The 17,958-nt window shown below is 32.3% G+C and overlaps 2 protein-coding genes across 3 annotated transcripts in view; one reads left to right on the top strand and one right to left on the bottom strand.

Annotated features, from left to right (window-relative positions):
- The window catches only part of scml2 (Scm polycomb group protein like 2), a 26,719-nt gene extending 19,608 nt beyond the window's left edge, over positions 1 to 7,111 (bottom strand). The window contains exons 1-6 of the mRNA XM_073825942.1: positions 6,989 to 7,111; positions 6,831 to 6,899; positions 6,668 to 6,738; positions 6,037 to 6,271; positions 5,669 to 5,757; positions 4,396 to 4,639 (exon numbers count right to left, since the gene is read on the bottom strand). Coding sequence (XP_073682043.1) covers positions 4,396 to 4,639; positions 5,669 to 5,757; positions 6,037 to 6,271; positions 6,668 to 6,738; positions 6,831 to 6,899; positions 6,989 to 7,010 — 730 coding nt within the window. The 5' untranslated portion in view covers positions 7,011 to 7,111. The remainder of the gene's footprint in view (positions 1 to 4,395; positions 4,640 to 5,668; positions 5,758 to 6,036; positions 6,272 to 6,667; positions 6,739 to 6,830; positions 6,900 to 6,988) is intronic.
- Positions 7,112 to 16,800: 9,689 nt separating this feature from the next.
- Positions 16,801 to 17,958, top strand: part of cdkl5 (cyclin dependent kinase like 5) — a 49,434-nt gene continuing 48,276 nt past the window's right edge. For both annotated transcript variants that reach the window (XM_073825744.1, XM_073825743.1), the window contains exon 1: positions 16,801 to 16,919. The gene's annotated coding sequence lies outside the window, so the exon portion shown is untranslated. The remainder of the gene's footprint in view (positions 16,920 to 17,958) is intronic.

The following is a 17,958-nucleotide window of genomic DNA, read 5'->3' as shown; positions in this document are numbered from 1 at the left end:
ACACATTTATTTTAAACGCATTAAAAGCCACCCCAGTGTGCAAGAGGTGTGAAAGCACCAACACTTATTAAGAAAACTTGCCCTGTTGTTCTCACTTAAGGTGTGAGAATGGGAGCAGAGGTGAGCACATAACTAATAAGCATAACTAGTGCTAATAAACAGCTCTAAAAATAACTTCAAATGAAGACGATCATTTAGGCGAAGCATTGCACATAATGGATTATTGTTTTAGACTAAAGAAAAGCATTTATTATCAAATTCATTATGGAGGAAACAATATATTTGGAATCATTAAAATAAATTAAGGCACACTATTTGTTGCTTTTTAAATCAATAATTCAATCTCTAACTCAGTGGGACATTTGTTTAAATCAATATTGTGTCTGAGATGGATAGAAAAAAAAATTGGGATGGACAATTTTGCTTTGATGTTTTCTAAAACATTCGTAACTCTTTCATAATAGTGCATCAGAAACAAAATTAAAATGCCCTGAATCAAAATAAACTCTCAAAAGACGAAAGAAGGTTTATTCTAACACAAACCAGCACAACTACACTTAGATATCCCAACATTAAAGGAAACCTAAACACCTTTTAGGCCAAATTAAGTAATTAAAAAGAAATAAAGTCTAATTTATCTGTAACTAACTGCAACCACATGTTCTTCCTTTGTCTTGCATCCAAAGCTTGCATTTCCATTGTCCTAAGCACTTATTACTGTTGTTCTTTGCTACATTATTAATACATGCACATGTGCACATACACAATGTGCTCTGCACCAGTTAGAAAAACTAGAAATAGAGAAAAAAAGACATCCTTCAAACACTCACAGACATTTTTTTTCAGTGCTCATTAGAAAGGTGGTACTCACTAATGATCAGTTAAAACTTCTATGCAAGGCAAATGAAGACAAATTGCACACAAAGGAAAGGATAAATGCACAGTTCCTGCTCTCATGTCCAATTCAAAGCTCACTCAAATACAATCAGAACTGTTTGCTTTTTCATAGTTATATATAAAATGTATTTTTCAATACAACATTTAAGTATTAAAAGCATGTATGACTGTTCTTTTCATGTCAAGGAAAAATGTTTATAAAAGAAAATCAAATATATATAAATTAATTAATTTTTTGGTGCGATTTGACAAAGCACAAGAGTCTTTTGTTGAAAAAAAACCTTTAAATCATTCTAACTAAACTACTGCTGAGTCATGGATTGCTCCAAGTGTTTTCTGTAAAACTAGGGCAGTGAATTGTGATTAGTCTGTAAATAATTTACAATGATTCCAAATGAAAAGCCAACTCTGATGGTTGAGAGAAAATTGAATCCAAATGTCTCAAAGACACAATTATTTTATTTTGGCTTAAATCACTTAATTATATATGGAGAAATATCCCAAACTGCCTTTCAAACAAACAAACGAATAAATAAGCAAACATTTGAATGCCGTAAACTATATCAAAAAGAAAAAATCACTGCATTAGGATGTACACTGCCGTTCAAAAGTCTTTTCTGCTCATCAGGGCTGTTTATTTGATTAAAAATACAGAAAAAAATGTAATATTGTGAAATATTATTGCAATTTAAAATAGTGGTTTTCTATTTTAATATACTTTAAAATGTGATGAAAAGCTGATTTTTTTTTAGCATCATTACTCTAGTCTTCAGTGTCACATGATCCTTCAGAAATCATTCTAATATGCTGATTTATTATCAATGTTAGAAACGGTAGCGCTGCTTTATATTTTCTTTGGATCCCGTGAACCTTTTTTCAGGATTCTTTAATGAATTAAACATTAAAATAAACAGCATTTATTTAAAATTGAATTTTTAATACTATACTGTTTAAAGTTTGGGGTCAGTATTTTTTTTCTTTTTTTTCTTTCTTTCTTTAAAAGAAATTTATACTTTTATTCAGCAAGGATGTGTTAAATTGATAAAAAGTGACAGTAAAGACTTATATTGTTAGAAAGGATTTCTATTTTAAATAAATGCTGTTCTTTTTCATTTTTAAACCTTTTTTAGGATTCTTTAATGAATAAAACATTAAAATAAACAGCATTTATTTATAATATAATTTTTAATCCTAAAAAAAGTATTAGAGGTTCCAAAAAAATATTAAGCAGCACAACTGTTTCTAACATTGATAAATAATCAGCATATTAGAATGATTTCTGAAGGATCATTTGACACTGAAGACTGGAGTAATGATGATGAAAATTCAGTTTTGCATCAAAGAAATAAATTTGATTTTAAAGTATATTAAAATAGAAAACTGTTATTTTAAATCGCAATAAAATTTCGGAATATTGCTTTTTGTTCTGTCTTTTTTTATCAAATAATTGGAACTCTGATGAGCATGAGAGACATCTTTAAAAACATTAAAAACCTGATCCAAAACTTTTCAACTTAGTGGAAAAAAATCATATAACTACAGTAAAAACCACAAAATTAATTGTTAATTGTACTCAGGCACTTCATACCTAAAGGCCCTGCTGTCTGACTATAGAATGAATGGGAAACATCTCCCAACACCCAATATCCTTTTTGTCTGGTCATGTCCGCTTTGGTAAAAGCAGGAAGAGAGCAGTAAACATGCCTTGAAAGTATTCAGAGGAGGAAGAACTGATAGGACACACGTAACTACCACCATTCATCAAGAACTCTGTTTCATTCACTTCACATCAATTATTCTGGCAGAGCCACACAAACGGCTAAAGCAGGGGTTAAACATTTGAACAGCACCAACGGACAGCGATAAACCATTGCATCCCAGATTTACGGCACAACAGTGAATGATATATGTAGTCCTGCAAAGTGTGCATGTTAAGTAAATGTTGCTGCCAAGAAGAATTAGGTGTCTGCAGTGTTTCTGCTCATTGCTGAAATCAAACAAAGAGCAATTAAGTTTTCATTTCTAGAGGACAAATGATGTCAGATTTAGGAATGAACTCTACAAGCAAACATGCTTAAATGTTACTTACAGTTCAAGGTCAAAAGTGTACATACACCTTACAGAATCTGCAAAATGTTAATTATTTTACTAAAATAAGAGGGATCATACCAAATGCATGTTATTTAGCACTGACCTGAATAATATATTCTTACATAAAAGATGTTTACATATAGTCCACAAGAGAAAACTGTTGAATTTACGTAAATAGTTGTGATAGTTGTTCATGAGTCCCTTGTTTGTCCTGAACAGTTAAACTGCCCGCTGTTCTTCAGAAGGTCTTTTAGGTCCCCCAGATTCTTTTGGTTTTTTAGCATTTTTGTGTATTTGAACCCTTTCCAACAATGACTGTATGATTTTGAGATCCATCACTCATATGTAACTATTACAGAAGGTTCAAACGCTCACTGATGCTTCAGAAGGAAACGCGATGCATTAAAGGTTGTATCAGCGATTTTTAGCCTGAAACATAAAGTGTCAAATTCAGCTGAGCTTTCTTCATGATCCGCTCGCTGCCTGCCCCATAAATTGTCTGTGAAAAAAACGCGTCTCTCTGGTCAGCCTAGGGTCCGAGATATGCCAAAAAAACAATCGGCACTACCAACCTTTCCACAGATAAACAAACAGTGTTCCAACCAATCAGCGTCAGGGGGTTGGTGTTGTGGACTTTCCTACTGGTGCAGGGATGTGAGGGAGGCAGAGCAAAAGTCCAAGACACCAAACCCCTGACGCTGATTGGTTGGAACACTGTTTGTTTATCTGTGGAAAGGTTGGTAGCACCGATTGTTTTTTTGGCATATCTCGGACCCTAGGCTGACCAGAGAGACGCGTTTTTTTCACAGACAATTTATGGGGCAGGCAGCGAGCGGATCGTGAAGAAAGCTCAGCTGAATTTGACACTTTATGTTTCAGGCTAGAAATCGCTGATACAACCTTTAAGAGCCAGGGGTGTAAACTTTTGAACAGACATTCTTATTTTGCCTAAATATGTTTTTTTTTTTTAGTACTGCCCTTCAGAAGCTACAGAAGATGCTTACATGTTTGCCAGAAGACAAAATAAGTTAAATTTACCCTGATTTTCCAATTCAATAAGTATGTAAACTTTTGAGTTCAACTGTATTTGTTACTTGTAACAATTATTAAATGTATATTTACTTTGGGGGGGAAAAAAATCATGGTTATTCTAAAATAAATATCAGACTTTAAATTTCATCAGCATGAAACTGCAAATTGTGGCAACTGGACCAAAAGACAAAATTAATGTTCAATTTGACTTAAAGACGCTAAATATTTAAGCACAGAATTGTAAAAGATGATGTATGCACATTATAGTGAAAATCAAAAGATCTCTTGATCGATCATCTCACTCTGTCTCCCAACAGTTAAAAAAAAAAAAAAAAAAAACCTTAGTGACTCCTAGTGGTCTTAGACTGTACTCACAGCAGTTTCCGGGCGGTTGCAGACTGTGATTGGTCAGTTGACACCAGCCCACGGGGAAGATGTCCCTGGAGTCAAACTGACACCAGTAATCGAATGCTCCTCTCCAGCCATCAAACGTGATGAATATCTTGTCCCCTCTCACCTCTCCGATGGTAGCGGGACAGATGAGGTAGGGATTCTTTCGGTCCACCGCTTCCAATTTCATACCAGGTTTAAAGTAGTTCTGAGTGGGTTTGAGCGGCTCCTGAGGCATTCACAGGAAACAGACCATCCATGTAGAAGTTTAATTATAGTCCACAACAGGAAATAATAGTTGAATTTATAAATATGATCCCGTTCAAAAGTTACATTCCCTTTGTTCTTAATGCTGTGTTGTTACCTCGATTATCCACAGCGTTTGTTTGTTTGTTTAGTGATAGTTTGTCCTCCTGAACAGTTAAACTGCCTGCTGTTTTACAGAAAAATCCTTCAGGTTTCACAATTTTTTTGTTTTTTCAGCATTTTTGTGTATTTGAACTCTTTCCAGCAATGACTGTATGATTTGGAGATCCATCTTTTCACACTGAGGACAGCTGAGGGACTCATATGCAACTATTACAGAAGGTTCAAACACTCACTGATGCTTCAGAAGGAAAAACAATGCATTAAGAGAAGATCAGGGTAAATTTAACTTATTTTGTCTTCTGGAAAAATCTAAGTATCTTCTGTAGCTTCTGAAGGGCAGTACTAAAAATGATGAAAAAAATACATTTGGGCTAAATAAGAAAAATCTTTATTCTGTTCAAAAGTTTACTCCCCTGGCTCTTAATGATCTTCATTGTTTTTCCTTCTGGAGCATCAGTGAGCATTTAAACTTTTTATAATAGTATGAGTCTCTCAGTTGTCCTTAATGTAAAAATATGGATGTCGGAAAGGGTTAAAATACACAAAAATGCCAAAAAACAAAAACAAAGAATTTGTTTGACCTGAAGGACCAGCGGGCACTTTAACTTTTCGGGACAAACAAGGGACTTATGAACAACTATCACATGCATTTTATGCGGTCCCTCCTATTTTCCTAAAATAATTAACATTTTGCAGATTCTGCAAGTTGCATGTAAACTTTTGACTTTGTATATGCTAAATTCTAACATCTAAATATTTGAAAAAATAGTTTGTTTCAATATGCATTCACATCTAAATCTACAAACGCACCACTTTCCATTTATTTCAAAGCTTTATTCATGAATCTATCAGAAGCTTGTTAACATGGTTTGCAAATTGAAGCAATTACCTTTTTAAAGGCTGAAGCTGGAGCTATCTCTGCCCCACTTAATGTTTTTAATAGGAACATGGGCCATGAAGAAGCATTCATTCTGAACCCTAATGATGCAAAATGGGTGTTAAACAGGAAACGGATAATGAACAAAAAGAAAAGGTATATTGCTATACAGCTAAGAGCAAATTTTCACTTCAATCATTATGCTGTATTTAAAGGAAACAAATAGTCTTATCAACTTTTTCCTAAACAAGACATGTATAACAATTATATAACTTTACAAATAAGTGACCATTTATGCAAACCACTTTAAAATGACAAAATTTTGATCTGATAACCAACTTATTTAGACCTAAACTGGATTTTGTGTGAAACTACTTTACCCAGTGGCGGCTGCAACATGTCTCCAGTCTTCTCGCACGTGCCAATAGGTTGAATGTCAGAGGAGTCGACTAGTCGCCAGAAGTCATTGGTGCTGTCACTGCCGTCCAGTCTGAGCCGCAGACGGACACCCAGTAACCCCATGACTGTGGCGATACACATTGAGGTGGAATTCCTCGGGTCACAAGCCTCCACTTTCATTCCCACTTTAAAATCATTACTGGGAGGGACTCTGGACTGGAAAGGGAGAGAGAAAACAATAAGGGTATGCTAAAAATTCAGCATCGAAATGACAGGTATAAATTACATTTTAAAATATATTCAAATAGAAAAGTAGTTTTAAATAGGAAAAATGTTTGCTTCACAGCCTTGGTGAGCAGAAACGACTTCTTTAAAAACATTAAAAATCTCTTTTTGACTGGTAGTGTAACTTTAAAACTTATAAATGTGTCACTAAAAACAACACTCACAGCAGTTGTGTTAATTTCATTCTATTTTATCCTTAATTATTAATCTTGTAAGGAGTTAAAGAATAACAAATATATGGGTTTAAAACAAATTAAATCAACCAGCCATGGGTGACCATTTATTTTAGCAGAAAAGCAGCATCATTAAAAACTGAAGAGCTCGAACCTGTCTGAAACAGCTGGGTGAAGCAGGACAGGATGAAGTGTCTCTCAAGTACATTTCCCAGCTGAATGGCTCTGAGGAATGAGCAGGGGAGTGAAATGTATGAGATAAAGTACACAGTACACAGTACAGGTTTAAAAAAAAAGAAAGAGAAGAGAGGCAATACCGGTGAACTTTTGTGAAGGGCGTGAATCCTCATGATTCCTCCCTGATTTCTCCTTACTACATTTTTGGTCTGCAAATAAAAGCAGTCAGTTAAAAAAACTAAGTATAATAACTTATAAGTTACTTAATTATATATAAAAAAAAAAGATTAACAAAAACCTTTCTGGTGGGTTTTGCCCATGGTCACCTGGAGCACCACATGAAGTGGACAGAAACTGGACAGCCAGCACAGCTCTTAAACAGCCAACTGAAAGAAAAGAAAGAAAGAATGAATTTTGTTAATAAAATCAAATTCCATTTTATTTTTTTATTAAATCTACACTACCATTCAAACGTTTGAGGTCAATACGATGTTTTTTTGTTGTTTTGAAAGAAATTAATACTTTTATTTAGCGCAGATGCATTGAATTGATCACAAATGGCAGTAAGACATTTATAATATTACAAAAGATTTCAATTTTAGGTAAACACTGTTCTGTTGAATTTTCTATTCATGAAAGGAAGGATCATGTGACACTGAATACTGGAGTAATGATGCTGAAAATTCAGCTTTACCATCACAGGAATACGTTACATTTTGAAATATGTTGAAATATAATTATTTTAAGTTGTAATAACATTTCACAATATTACAGTTTTTACTGTATTTGTAATCAAACAAATGCAGCCTTGGTGAGCATTTTTAAACATAAAAAAGCATTAAAAATTTTGAACAGTAGTAAAAATACTAATATAAACACACACACACACACACACACACAAAATACCAAACTATATATACATATATATAACTATATATACACTGTCATTCAAAAGTTGTTTTTTTAAATAAAAAATACAGTAATATTGTGAAATATTATTGCAATTAAAAATAGTGGTTTTCTATTTTAATATACTTCAAAATATAATTTATTCCTGTGATGCAAAAGCTGCATTTTCAGCATCATTACTCCAGTCTTCAGTGTCACATGATTTTTCAGAAATAATTCCAATATGCTGATTTATACTTTTTTTCAGGATTCTTTGATGAATATAAAAAACAGTAAGAAGAACAGCATTTATTTAAAATAGAAATATTTTCTAACAAAATACACTCCCGTTCAAAATTTGGGGTCAGCACATTTTTTCTTTCTTTCTTTGTTTGAAAGAAATTAATACTTTTATTCAACAAGGATGTTTCAAATTGATAAAAAAAAAGTAAAAAAAACTTTATTTAAATTATACAATCAATAAAAAGGAAACAGAATAGAGCGAGCTAATGTTAGAATCATTTTTGTTAATAATATATTAAATAAAAAAAAATAAAAAAAAAATAGAAAATGCAAAAAGAATAGAGAAGCTAGCTGTAATTATTTTTAAGAAAAGAAGCAGTTAGAAAATGAATAGAGTGCAAGTCTTGAAGGTCAATTTTTTTTTTTAAGAATAGAATTAGAATAGTACGGAGCCCCTTACGTCACCTGTAGAAGAAAAATAATTAATCCGTGGGGACGGTTTTGCAATTCGTTCCCTCAGTTTATAAACCGTACTCACGAATTCTTAAACTGTTCCCTCGGTTTAACAATTCGTGCCCACGGATTAACAAACAGTGCCCACGAATTTCCAATCCGTGCGCTCAGATTTTGTAAACCGTACCCTCGAATTTTGAATCCGTACCCACAAATTCATAATCCGTGCGCACGCTTTCGCAATCCGTTCCCACAGTTTGTAAACTGCTCTCACGGATTTGTGGCCCCGCCCCCAAATTCAACCTGGACACCTGTTTAAGTGCTGGATGCATTGTTTTGCATTTATTAAACTTTATTTCTCAGTAGGCTATATGAGACTATGCAACACTGACAAAACAGAGTTTTTAGCTTTATTTTATATTAATCACCAATAGATTAGCTGTCAAAACACCATGTGTTTTATCCTATTGGTTATAAACGCTAAAAAGAAGCCTGTTTTGTAAGTGCGGTCATGGTACCAAAATAAAATAATAAGTGAAGAGCGGCTTTGTTTTATTTAATAATATTTTTCAAAATGTAAAATTACCTGAATTAAAAAAAAAAAAAAAAAAAAAAAAAACGAGTTTTGGAGAGGAGAGGGTAAAAAGCAATACAAAACAAATAATGTACAGGTTATGTTGCCATTCCTTTGCTCTCAAACTAAATGCAATGCAATAATAGGCCTTATTTAATAATAACATTAATAGTGCAGCATGCATCTAACTCTGGGTGAAAAGCTTATCATAATCACAAATCCGTGAGAGCAGTTTACAAACTGTGGGAACGGATTGCGAAAGCGTGCGCACGGATTATGATTTTGTGGGTACGGATTCAAAATCCGAGGGTACGGTTTACAAAATCTGAGCGCACGGATTGGAAATTCGTGGGCACGGTTTGTTAAACCGAGGGAACAGTTTAGGAATTCGTGAGTACGGTTTATAAACTGAGGGAACGAATTGCAAAACCGTCCCCACGGATTAATTATTTTTTTCCTACAGGTGATGTAAGGGGCTCCGTAGTATAGAGAGTGCTAGAGTTAGAAGGTGAAATAAAGATGGAAGAGATGCCATTTCTTGAAGATTGCTAAGGACTCAGCTGCTCAGATTGAGTTGGGTTATAATATTGACTTATACTGTTAGAAAATATTTCTGCTTTGAATAAATACTGTTCTTTTTAACTTTTTATTCATCAAAAAATCCTGAAAAAAGTATCACAGGTTCCAATAAAATATTAAGAAGCACAACTGTTTGAAAAATTTAGAATAAATCTGCATATGTGACCCTGGACCACAAAACCAGTCTTAAGTCGCTGGGGTATATTTGTAGCAATAGCCAAAAATACATTGCATGGGTCAAAATTTTTGATTTTTCTTTTATGCCAAAAATCATTAAGAAATTAAGTAAAGTTCATGTTCCATGAAGATTTTTTGTAAAATTCTCACTGTAAACATATCAAAATGTAATTTTTGATTAGTAATATGCATTGTTAAGAACCTAATTTGGACAACTTTAAAGGTGATTTTCTCAGTCTTTTTGATTTTTTTGCATCCTCAGATTTCTGATTTCAAATAGATGTATCTCAGTCAAATATTGTCCTATCCTAACAAACCATACATCAATAGAAAGCTTATTTATTGAGCTTTCATATGATGTATAAATCTCAGTTTTGTCAAATTTAACCTTATGACTGGTTTTGTGGTCCAGGGTCACATATTAGAATGATTTCTGAAGGATCACTTAAGACTGAAAATTCAGCTTTGCATGACAGAAATAAAATATATATTTAAAGTATATTCAAATAGAGAACTGTTATTTTAAATTGCAATAATATTTCACAATTTTACTGTTATTTTTGATCAAATAAATGGAACTTTGATGAGCATAAGAGCAAAATCATTAAAAATTGATCCCGGCAGTGTAACTTAAATTTGTAAATAACAGTCTTTATGTCTCTTTTTTCACAAGAGAGATCAGCTTTGGCCCATGAGTTCATGAACCCCTCCCGGAAGCCATATTACAGCATTACGGAAGACAGGGATTATACATTATACTCCCTACTGCCATCTCAGTGCAATTTATTCCACCAACATTGTACTGTCCAAAAAGAAAAAAAAGATTATCACTAAATCACAAATACCTTTAGAGAATCAAAGCGCTCGACTAAGAAAAGCTTTTCTTCTATTTGACATCATAATAAGTCACTGCCGCTTCTGAGGGACCCTGCGCTCGCTGATCAAAGCCTCGGCTCGCTCAGCAAGTGATAAGTCACATCTCGGTTTGGGAGAAAATTGGCTGCAGCTGACGTCCTGTGCAAGCTGACAGTAGGATGAGGAACTTCCTTTTTATTCCTCTGTTAGTCCACTTAATGCTTCTTAATGGGACATTCAACAAAGCCAAATGAGAAACAAATACAGACAGAGAGCCATTTTAGCCTTAACACATACATTCAACTTTTTAAAACACTCTTTTTTTAGTTTTCAAAAGTGAAATGTTAGTAACGCATATAATACTACAGCCTTTGACAGGTAATGTGCAACTACATACTGAAAAAATGAAGCAATTTTGCTAGAAATTATTAGTAATTTGTAAGTGCTTACAAAGAAATGGCAATAAATGTGAAATTTTGAATGTGCTTTCTTGTAAAAGATACTCCAATAATATTTACAACATCAAAAACCATGTTTACAGTGCATTTAGACAGAGTAATTAATGATATATTGCCATAAAACGTTCACAAATTTGAAAAGCTACAAAAAGGTACATTTTAAAGAGGTTTCTTCAGGAGACGTGCAATAAAAAGGCATGCATTTTTGCTTTATTTCTTACTTGCTTATCCAAAGGATTGATCCAAAACGTTAGATGATGCTAAAACCAAAAATTCCCCTCATATAATCCTGAAACCAAGTCCTTTTTTCTTGGAAAAAGAGATACAATCCTTTCAATGTCACACACTGGTGTTTCTGCTCTGAAACTACGAGCCACTTGAGTCTAGATAGCAGACAACCTTTCTCTCTCTCTCCCCCCTCTTTTCCTCCTCATTCTTCTGTCTTAAGCTGTGAATCCCATTCAGAGAGTCGTCATAAAGATTCCAGACCGCCGTAAAAAGGTCATTAGCCAGTGTGCATTTGTGGGAGTCTGTAGCAGTACATGAAAAGGATTCCAACACCTCCCTTTAACAGATGATGTCTACATTTTGTGGTCTCTCTCTTTCTCTCTGTCTGTCTGTCTTTTCAAGGCCTTTTCACCACACCCCCCAGACAGGAAGCTTTCTCTTTAGACATGGCTGTTTTAAAGCAGGGGTGTGGGGGTGAAAATGGATATTATGAATTCACATGAAGAGAATGTCAAGGGTTGCCTAGATGTAATTCATCTCAAGCACTGATATGATGTTTTTTGTCTTTATTCTTTTTTTTGTCTAAGTTCTGGTTTTATTAGTGCAAAGCCTTCTGATTTTCAAGTAAAATGTTGTTATATAGAATAATGTTTTATATACTGGATTAACATAAAAACTTATTTTATTCATTTTCATGCTGTTTTCATGTGTAAAAATTTGTTTCTCACCATTATTAAATTTAACTATAAAACCAAAACTATAAAAAACATTTTCCTCTTGAAATAAAGTAAGCGTTAACTGAAATTTAAAAAGTATTTTCTTTCAGCTTTCATTTTCATTTTTTGTTTATTCATGTTTAACTTTATTTAAAATAATTAAAACTTAACAAAAATGATATAGACCAAAATACTACTAAAATTTACAAAAACACAACAAAATGACTAACTAAATTAAAAAAATAAATAAAATAAAAAGTGATTCAAAATATTAATATAATGAAGCTATAATATTTAACAAAACTATAATATTATTTAAATGATACTAAAATGACACCAAATATGATGTATTGAAACATCTGGTTTTATTGGATACTACTGGTTTTAAAAAAATAAATAAATAATAATAATATTAAATATATGTATAGCTATTATTTATTCATTTCCATGCTGTTTTATGGCTACAAATTTGTTTTTGTATATTATATATAAAAAACAATATTATATTTTATATATATATATATATATATATAACTAAAAAAATCATTTAACTTCAGATAAAATAAGTATTAACTTAAAAATATAATTTATTTATTTCAGCTAGCTGCCAAGGGAACATTTTTAATGTTTAACAGTTTAATGATGATTGATGATTTGAAAATAACTAAAACATAACAACAACAAAATAATATAAATTATATAGACAAAAAAAAAAACTACAAAAATATAAAAAACAACAAAATGAAAACTTTACCTAAAATTAAAAATAAATAAAAATATTAATATAATAAACTATAATATTTAACAAAATTTTTTGTTACTAAAATACTAAAATAACACACAGGTATGAATGATGTAAAGTTCTGGTTTCATTGGCTACCACTGGTTAAAAAAAAAAAAAAAAAAAAACTTAAAATAATAAATGCAAAACCTTAAGATTATTATGTAAAACCTTTGTTATACAGAATGCAAATATATTGTTTTATGTTGTTACAGGACTAAAATTTTTTATTTATTAATTTCCATGCTGTTTTCATGTTTAAAAATGTTGTTGTTTTTTTCGCATTATTATAGATAAATATAAAACTAAAACCATAAAAACATTTTGTATATAAATAAAAAATATATATAAAAATATTTTATTTCAGCTAATTAATTTCAGCTGTTAATTTAGTTTAACATGATTATTTAAAATAACTAAACTAAAAAAAAGGATATAGATATATATCTATAGAAAATTAACACTGATAAAAACACATCAAAATGACTCTGAAATTAAAAATGAAAATATAAAAAAATCATATGAATGATGCGCTGAAAATATCCTTTAATTGGTTGAAATTAAAAAAAAATGCAAAATCTTAAGATTATTATGTAAAACTGTTGTTACAGAATTATGCATATTGTTTTATAGCTACATGATTAACATGAAAGTTTTTATTTATTCATTTTCATGTTGTTTTCATGTGTAAAATGTGTTTCTCCACATTATTAGTCAACTATAAAACTAAAACCTTAAAAAAACATTTTCCTATAACTAAGCGTTAAATTAAATTAAAATATGTATTAAAAAATATTTTATTTTAGCTAGTTGCCAAGGCAGATTTCTCATTTTAAGTTAGTTTAACATGATTTAAAATAACTAAACCTTAAACCTTAAAATAAAAACTGATATAAAGGTATATAAAAAACGACCAAAATTACTAAAACTTAATAGAACATATAAAACACATATGAATACGCGTTGAAAATATTCTTTAATTGATTGACATATTATGTTGAGCATATTGAAAAGAAAAAAACGCATGAGTAAATTATTTTGATAACTTTTTTCTGTGACAAAATAATTGAAGCAATGAGCGTCACATAAACAGTGAATTGCTCTTCTGTCATTGGTGGGACAGACGCTATCAAAAACGGCAGTGTTCACTAACTACAATAATTATTTTCGTTGTTTTATTAACCAAATGTATGCATGTAATACATAACACATATAGGCTAGCTGACGTACTTTCACATGCACTGTAAATAGTTTTCCGCATGCACACAACACCAGTGTGCCAATTAGAGAGAGAGAGGCAAGAAGGGAGCTCTGTAGTTCAGTGAATAACAGACGCAAGAAAACACAGCGCGTACATCATCTTATATGTAAGCATAAGCTTCCGCATCAGTGTGACCACTGGGATATTAAAAGAAAACATTAGACGCATTAAATAGACAATATAGCACAACTCATTCACTATAATAAATATGAAAGATGCGGCACTAATGTTTGCTCACCGTGTACTGTGGGACAGTGCTGCTGCTGTGCTGCTTTACTTTCCATTGGGTCTAAGCCGCCATGTTTCACACGTCCGCGCATGTCCAGCAGCATCTGCGCCTTCAGATTTGTATCAATGGAACATCGAAGAACTGCTGATCATTTGTATGAGTGAAGGTGAATGTGAAACTCCGAGTATTCCTTTACAAATTAATGTTTGTGCTGAAACGATCTGAACTGAAATCGAGTACAATGAAATTCAAGGATGTGCTGTCTTAAAGATTATTATTGAGTTGAAAAAAAAACTATAACTACGGTTTAGTATTGCAAAGACGCTTAATTTATTATCACGTGTCGTTTTTATAATTATTCAGATCACTAAAGTTTTTAATGTTTTTAAAGAAGTCTCTTTTGCTCACCAAGTCTGCGTTTATTGTATCTAAAACACAGCAAAAGCAGTAATATTGTAAAATATTTTTATTATTTAAAATAACTGCTTTGTCTTTGAATATGTTTTAAAATGTAATTTATTCCTCTGATCAAAGCTACATTTTTAGCATCATTATTCTAGTCTTCAGTGTCACATGATCCTACAGAAATCATTCTAATATGCTGATTTGCTGTTCAAGGAACATTTCTATTTGTATTATTATTATTCATATTTAAAACAGTTGAGTACATTTTTTCAAGATTCGTTGATGAATAGAAAGATCCAAAAAGCTTTTGTAACATATCATTCATTTATACATTTTTGGGGGGAATGAAATTATAGAAATGAATACTTTTATTTTGCAAGGGTGCTTTAAATTGATCAAAAGTAATGATAAAGACATTATAGAAGATTTCTATTTCAGATGCTGTTCTTCTGAACTTTCTATTCATCAAAGAAAAAATTCTACTCAGCTGTTTTCAACATATAATAATAATAATAATTTCAAATATTAAATATAAAACTAAAACCATAAAATAAATTCCTAATTTAGTGTTACCTGAAATTTTAATTTAGTTTAACATGATGATTCAAAATAACTACACCTTTAAAATAAAATAAAAATTATATAGACATAGAAAACTACTAAGATTTACAAAAATATCTTATCTTATCAAAATGACTTTAAATACTTTAAATAAAATTCAAATAGAAAAAGTTAAAAACACATATGAATGCTGCTTTGAAAATATCATTTAATTAAAATATATTAAGCATGTTGAAAAGAAAAATAAATAAATGCAAGAAATTTCGATTTTTATGTAGGCTAATACAGATGCATACATTGTTTTTTGTGTATTGTTACAGGATTAACATACATTTCTTTTATTTATTAATATTCATCCTGTTTTACATGTGTAAAACATGAAAAAATGTGTGTGTGTAATGTATATATAGTGCAGCAAATCAGAATATTATAATGATTTCTAAAGGATCATGTGACTCGAGTAATGACGCTAAAATTCAGCTTTGAAATCACAGGAATAAATTTAATTTTAAAATATATTCAAATCGATTACATTTATTTTAAATAGTAAAAATATTTCACATTTTCACTGTTTTTGCTGTACTTCTGATCAAATAAATGCAGGCTTGATGAGCAGAACAGACTTATTTAAAAAAAAAAAACATTAAAAAAATCTTTTGACTGCTAGTGTATTTTGATTTAAAAAAAAAGATTTTAAATGACACGTAATAACAAATAATCATTTCTGTGATCTACTTTATAGTAAAAATATTATTTATTCATTTTTCGTAAGTATGTTTTAAACCAGGATAATCGCTAGATGGCACTATGCGCTTTTCCCGAAGAATCACTCCATGCAGTAAACCTGCCTGTTTTGGGTTTTCCAATATTGGAATCAATTATTGAAAAACGTAAATATTTTAATGATTTAAACAGGGGTAAAATAGCAATGTTTGCATGTAAAATAGGTTTATTACGACATTCTGTCATACTATAATAAGCTATAAGCTAAATAATACAAATAAGAAATATTTTACAGCTTCAAAACTCACGATCAATAGCAATATTACATAAGTAGAGTACAAAGAAAAAACCTACAGGCACAAGTTTAGATAGATAGATAGATAGATAGATAGATAGATAGATAGATAGATAGATAGATAGATAGATAGATAGATAGATAGATAGATAGATAGATAGATAGATAGATCTTCTTTCCAAAGGCTTGTTCTTTCCCTTCTGTGCAGAAAAAAAAAACAGTGTGAGCAGTCTGCTGAATTGATCTTTCAGTTCAACCCACTCACACACACCAACCACAGCCTCGCCAAACGAGCACATCAATTTGAATGTATGCATGTATGAAATGTAACACATCCGAGAAGGAATGCATATTATCATTGCTCAACCGAACCCAGCCAAAGAGGATCCCTCGCTTCTGGACCATTCTGAGCATTCCTCCATGGTGATTGGCCACAGAGGGGTTCGGTTCGGCCGCTATTGGTGCGAGCAGTCCGCCACTCACTCAGCTTGGTGCCGCTTCGCATAAACGCGAATTTAAACCCTACTACGGCGAAGGCCTTGCTCATGAATATTAATTAGAATACGTGACTGGACGCACTCGTAAGGTTTCCAGGCAACGTCAGCGTAACGTGCTTAATATTCATGAAGCGAGCCTTAGCCATACTGCGATTTGTAATTTCGCGTTGTTAGGTTGTCAATGGCTCAGAATGAAGGTGGATACTGTTGCAGCTGTGATGATGGGTTACCACTGCAGGTGAAAATGAAAACATCGTTACTTGGCGACGCGAGAGGACAGTTTGCGCATCGTTGTCTTGGACATAAGTGAGTATTCTCCTCAGAGCTCTTTTCGTAAATGTACGTTATTGTCACTGCGCCTGGTTTTTACGCTGGATGTTATATGTTTGTGCCTGTTACATCGTTGGTGTTTCGCACAAACACGCGTACCTCCTGCCCACACACTCCAGGAGACCGAAGTCACCTGTTATCAATTATGTCATGCGTTTAAAACTGTATTGGATATGTAAATGCTCTTTATATTGGTTGGCCACTTTGTATATAAATCGTTGTGATTTATTTATTTATTTATTTATTTATTTATTTATTTTACCGCACCACTGTTCATTTAAGAGTGGGTGTGAGTGGTGTGGGCTGTCACTCATTTCTTGATACTGTCAGGTGGAAAAGATGCTTAAAATAATGATAGAACTTTCATCCACCTACGAATATTTCCAGAGCGCGCACACACACTTACGCACGCGCATACCGCACAACACATCAGATGCAGACATGCGCCGCTTTTATGCACAAACACAAGAAGAATACAAGAAGCTGTCGGTGTCACGACATGACCTGCGAAACGGGTATAAAAATGCGTTTAAGTGTAATAGCAACGGGTGCTGGCCACAAATCAAGCGCAGATGTTACCTGTCGCACATCTGAGGTGATTGAGAAGATGTCCATCTGGGTTTTCAGCCCATTACATCACTGACTTCTGCTTTGGGAACGGATTCTCACGCTGTCCTTGTTCACCCACCTGTAATTCTCGTTTTAGAGCTGTGTTGTTGTGTTGCTATTCCCTAAACTGCTGGAAAATTCATGATGGTTCGTTTTGAACAACTGTGGCCCTTGTTTATTATCACCTCAGACTAACCGAATCATGACAATCCTACACATATCCTGTCTGAGAGAGAATATGAGCCATAATCAATGTCATTTCATGCATATGCATGTGAAACATAAACATTAGATATGCCACTGATTCAATATGCATGTGAAATATACAGAAATCATATCATAAAAATGCAGTATGCGTGAATAACTCTATGTAACCCCTTCTCTGCAAAACCTCTTTACTCTTTCT

This window comes from Garra rufa, chromosome 20, assembly GCF_049309525.1.
Source record: "Garra rufa chromosome 20, GarRuf1.0, whole genome shotgun sequence".
Taxonomy (NCBI): Eukaryota; Metazoa; Chordata; class Actinopteri; order Cypriniformes; family Cyprinidae; genus Garra; species Garra rufa.
This window is presented reverse-complemented; position numbering and strand designations above follow the sequence as displayed.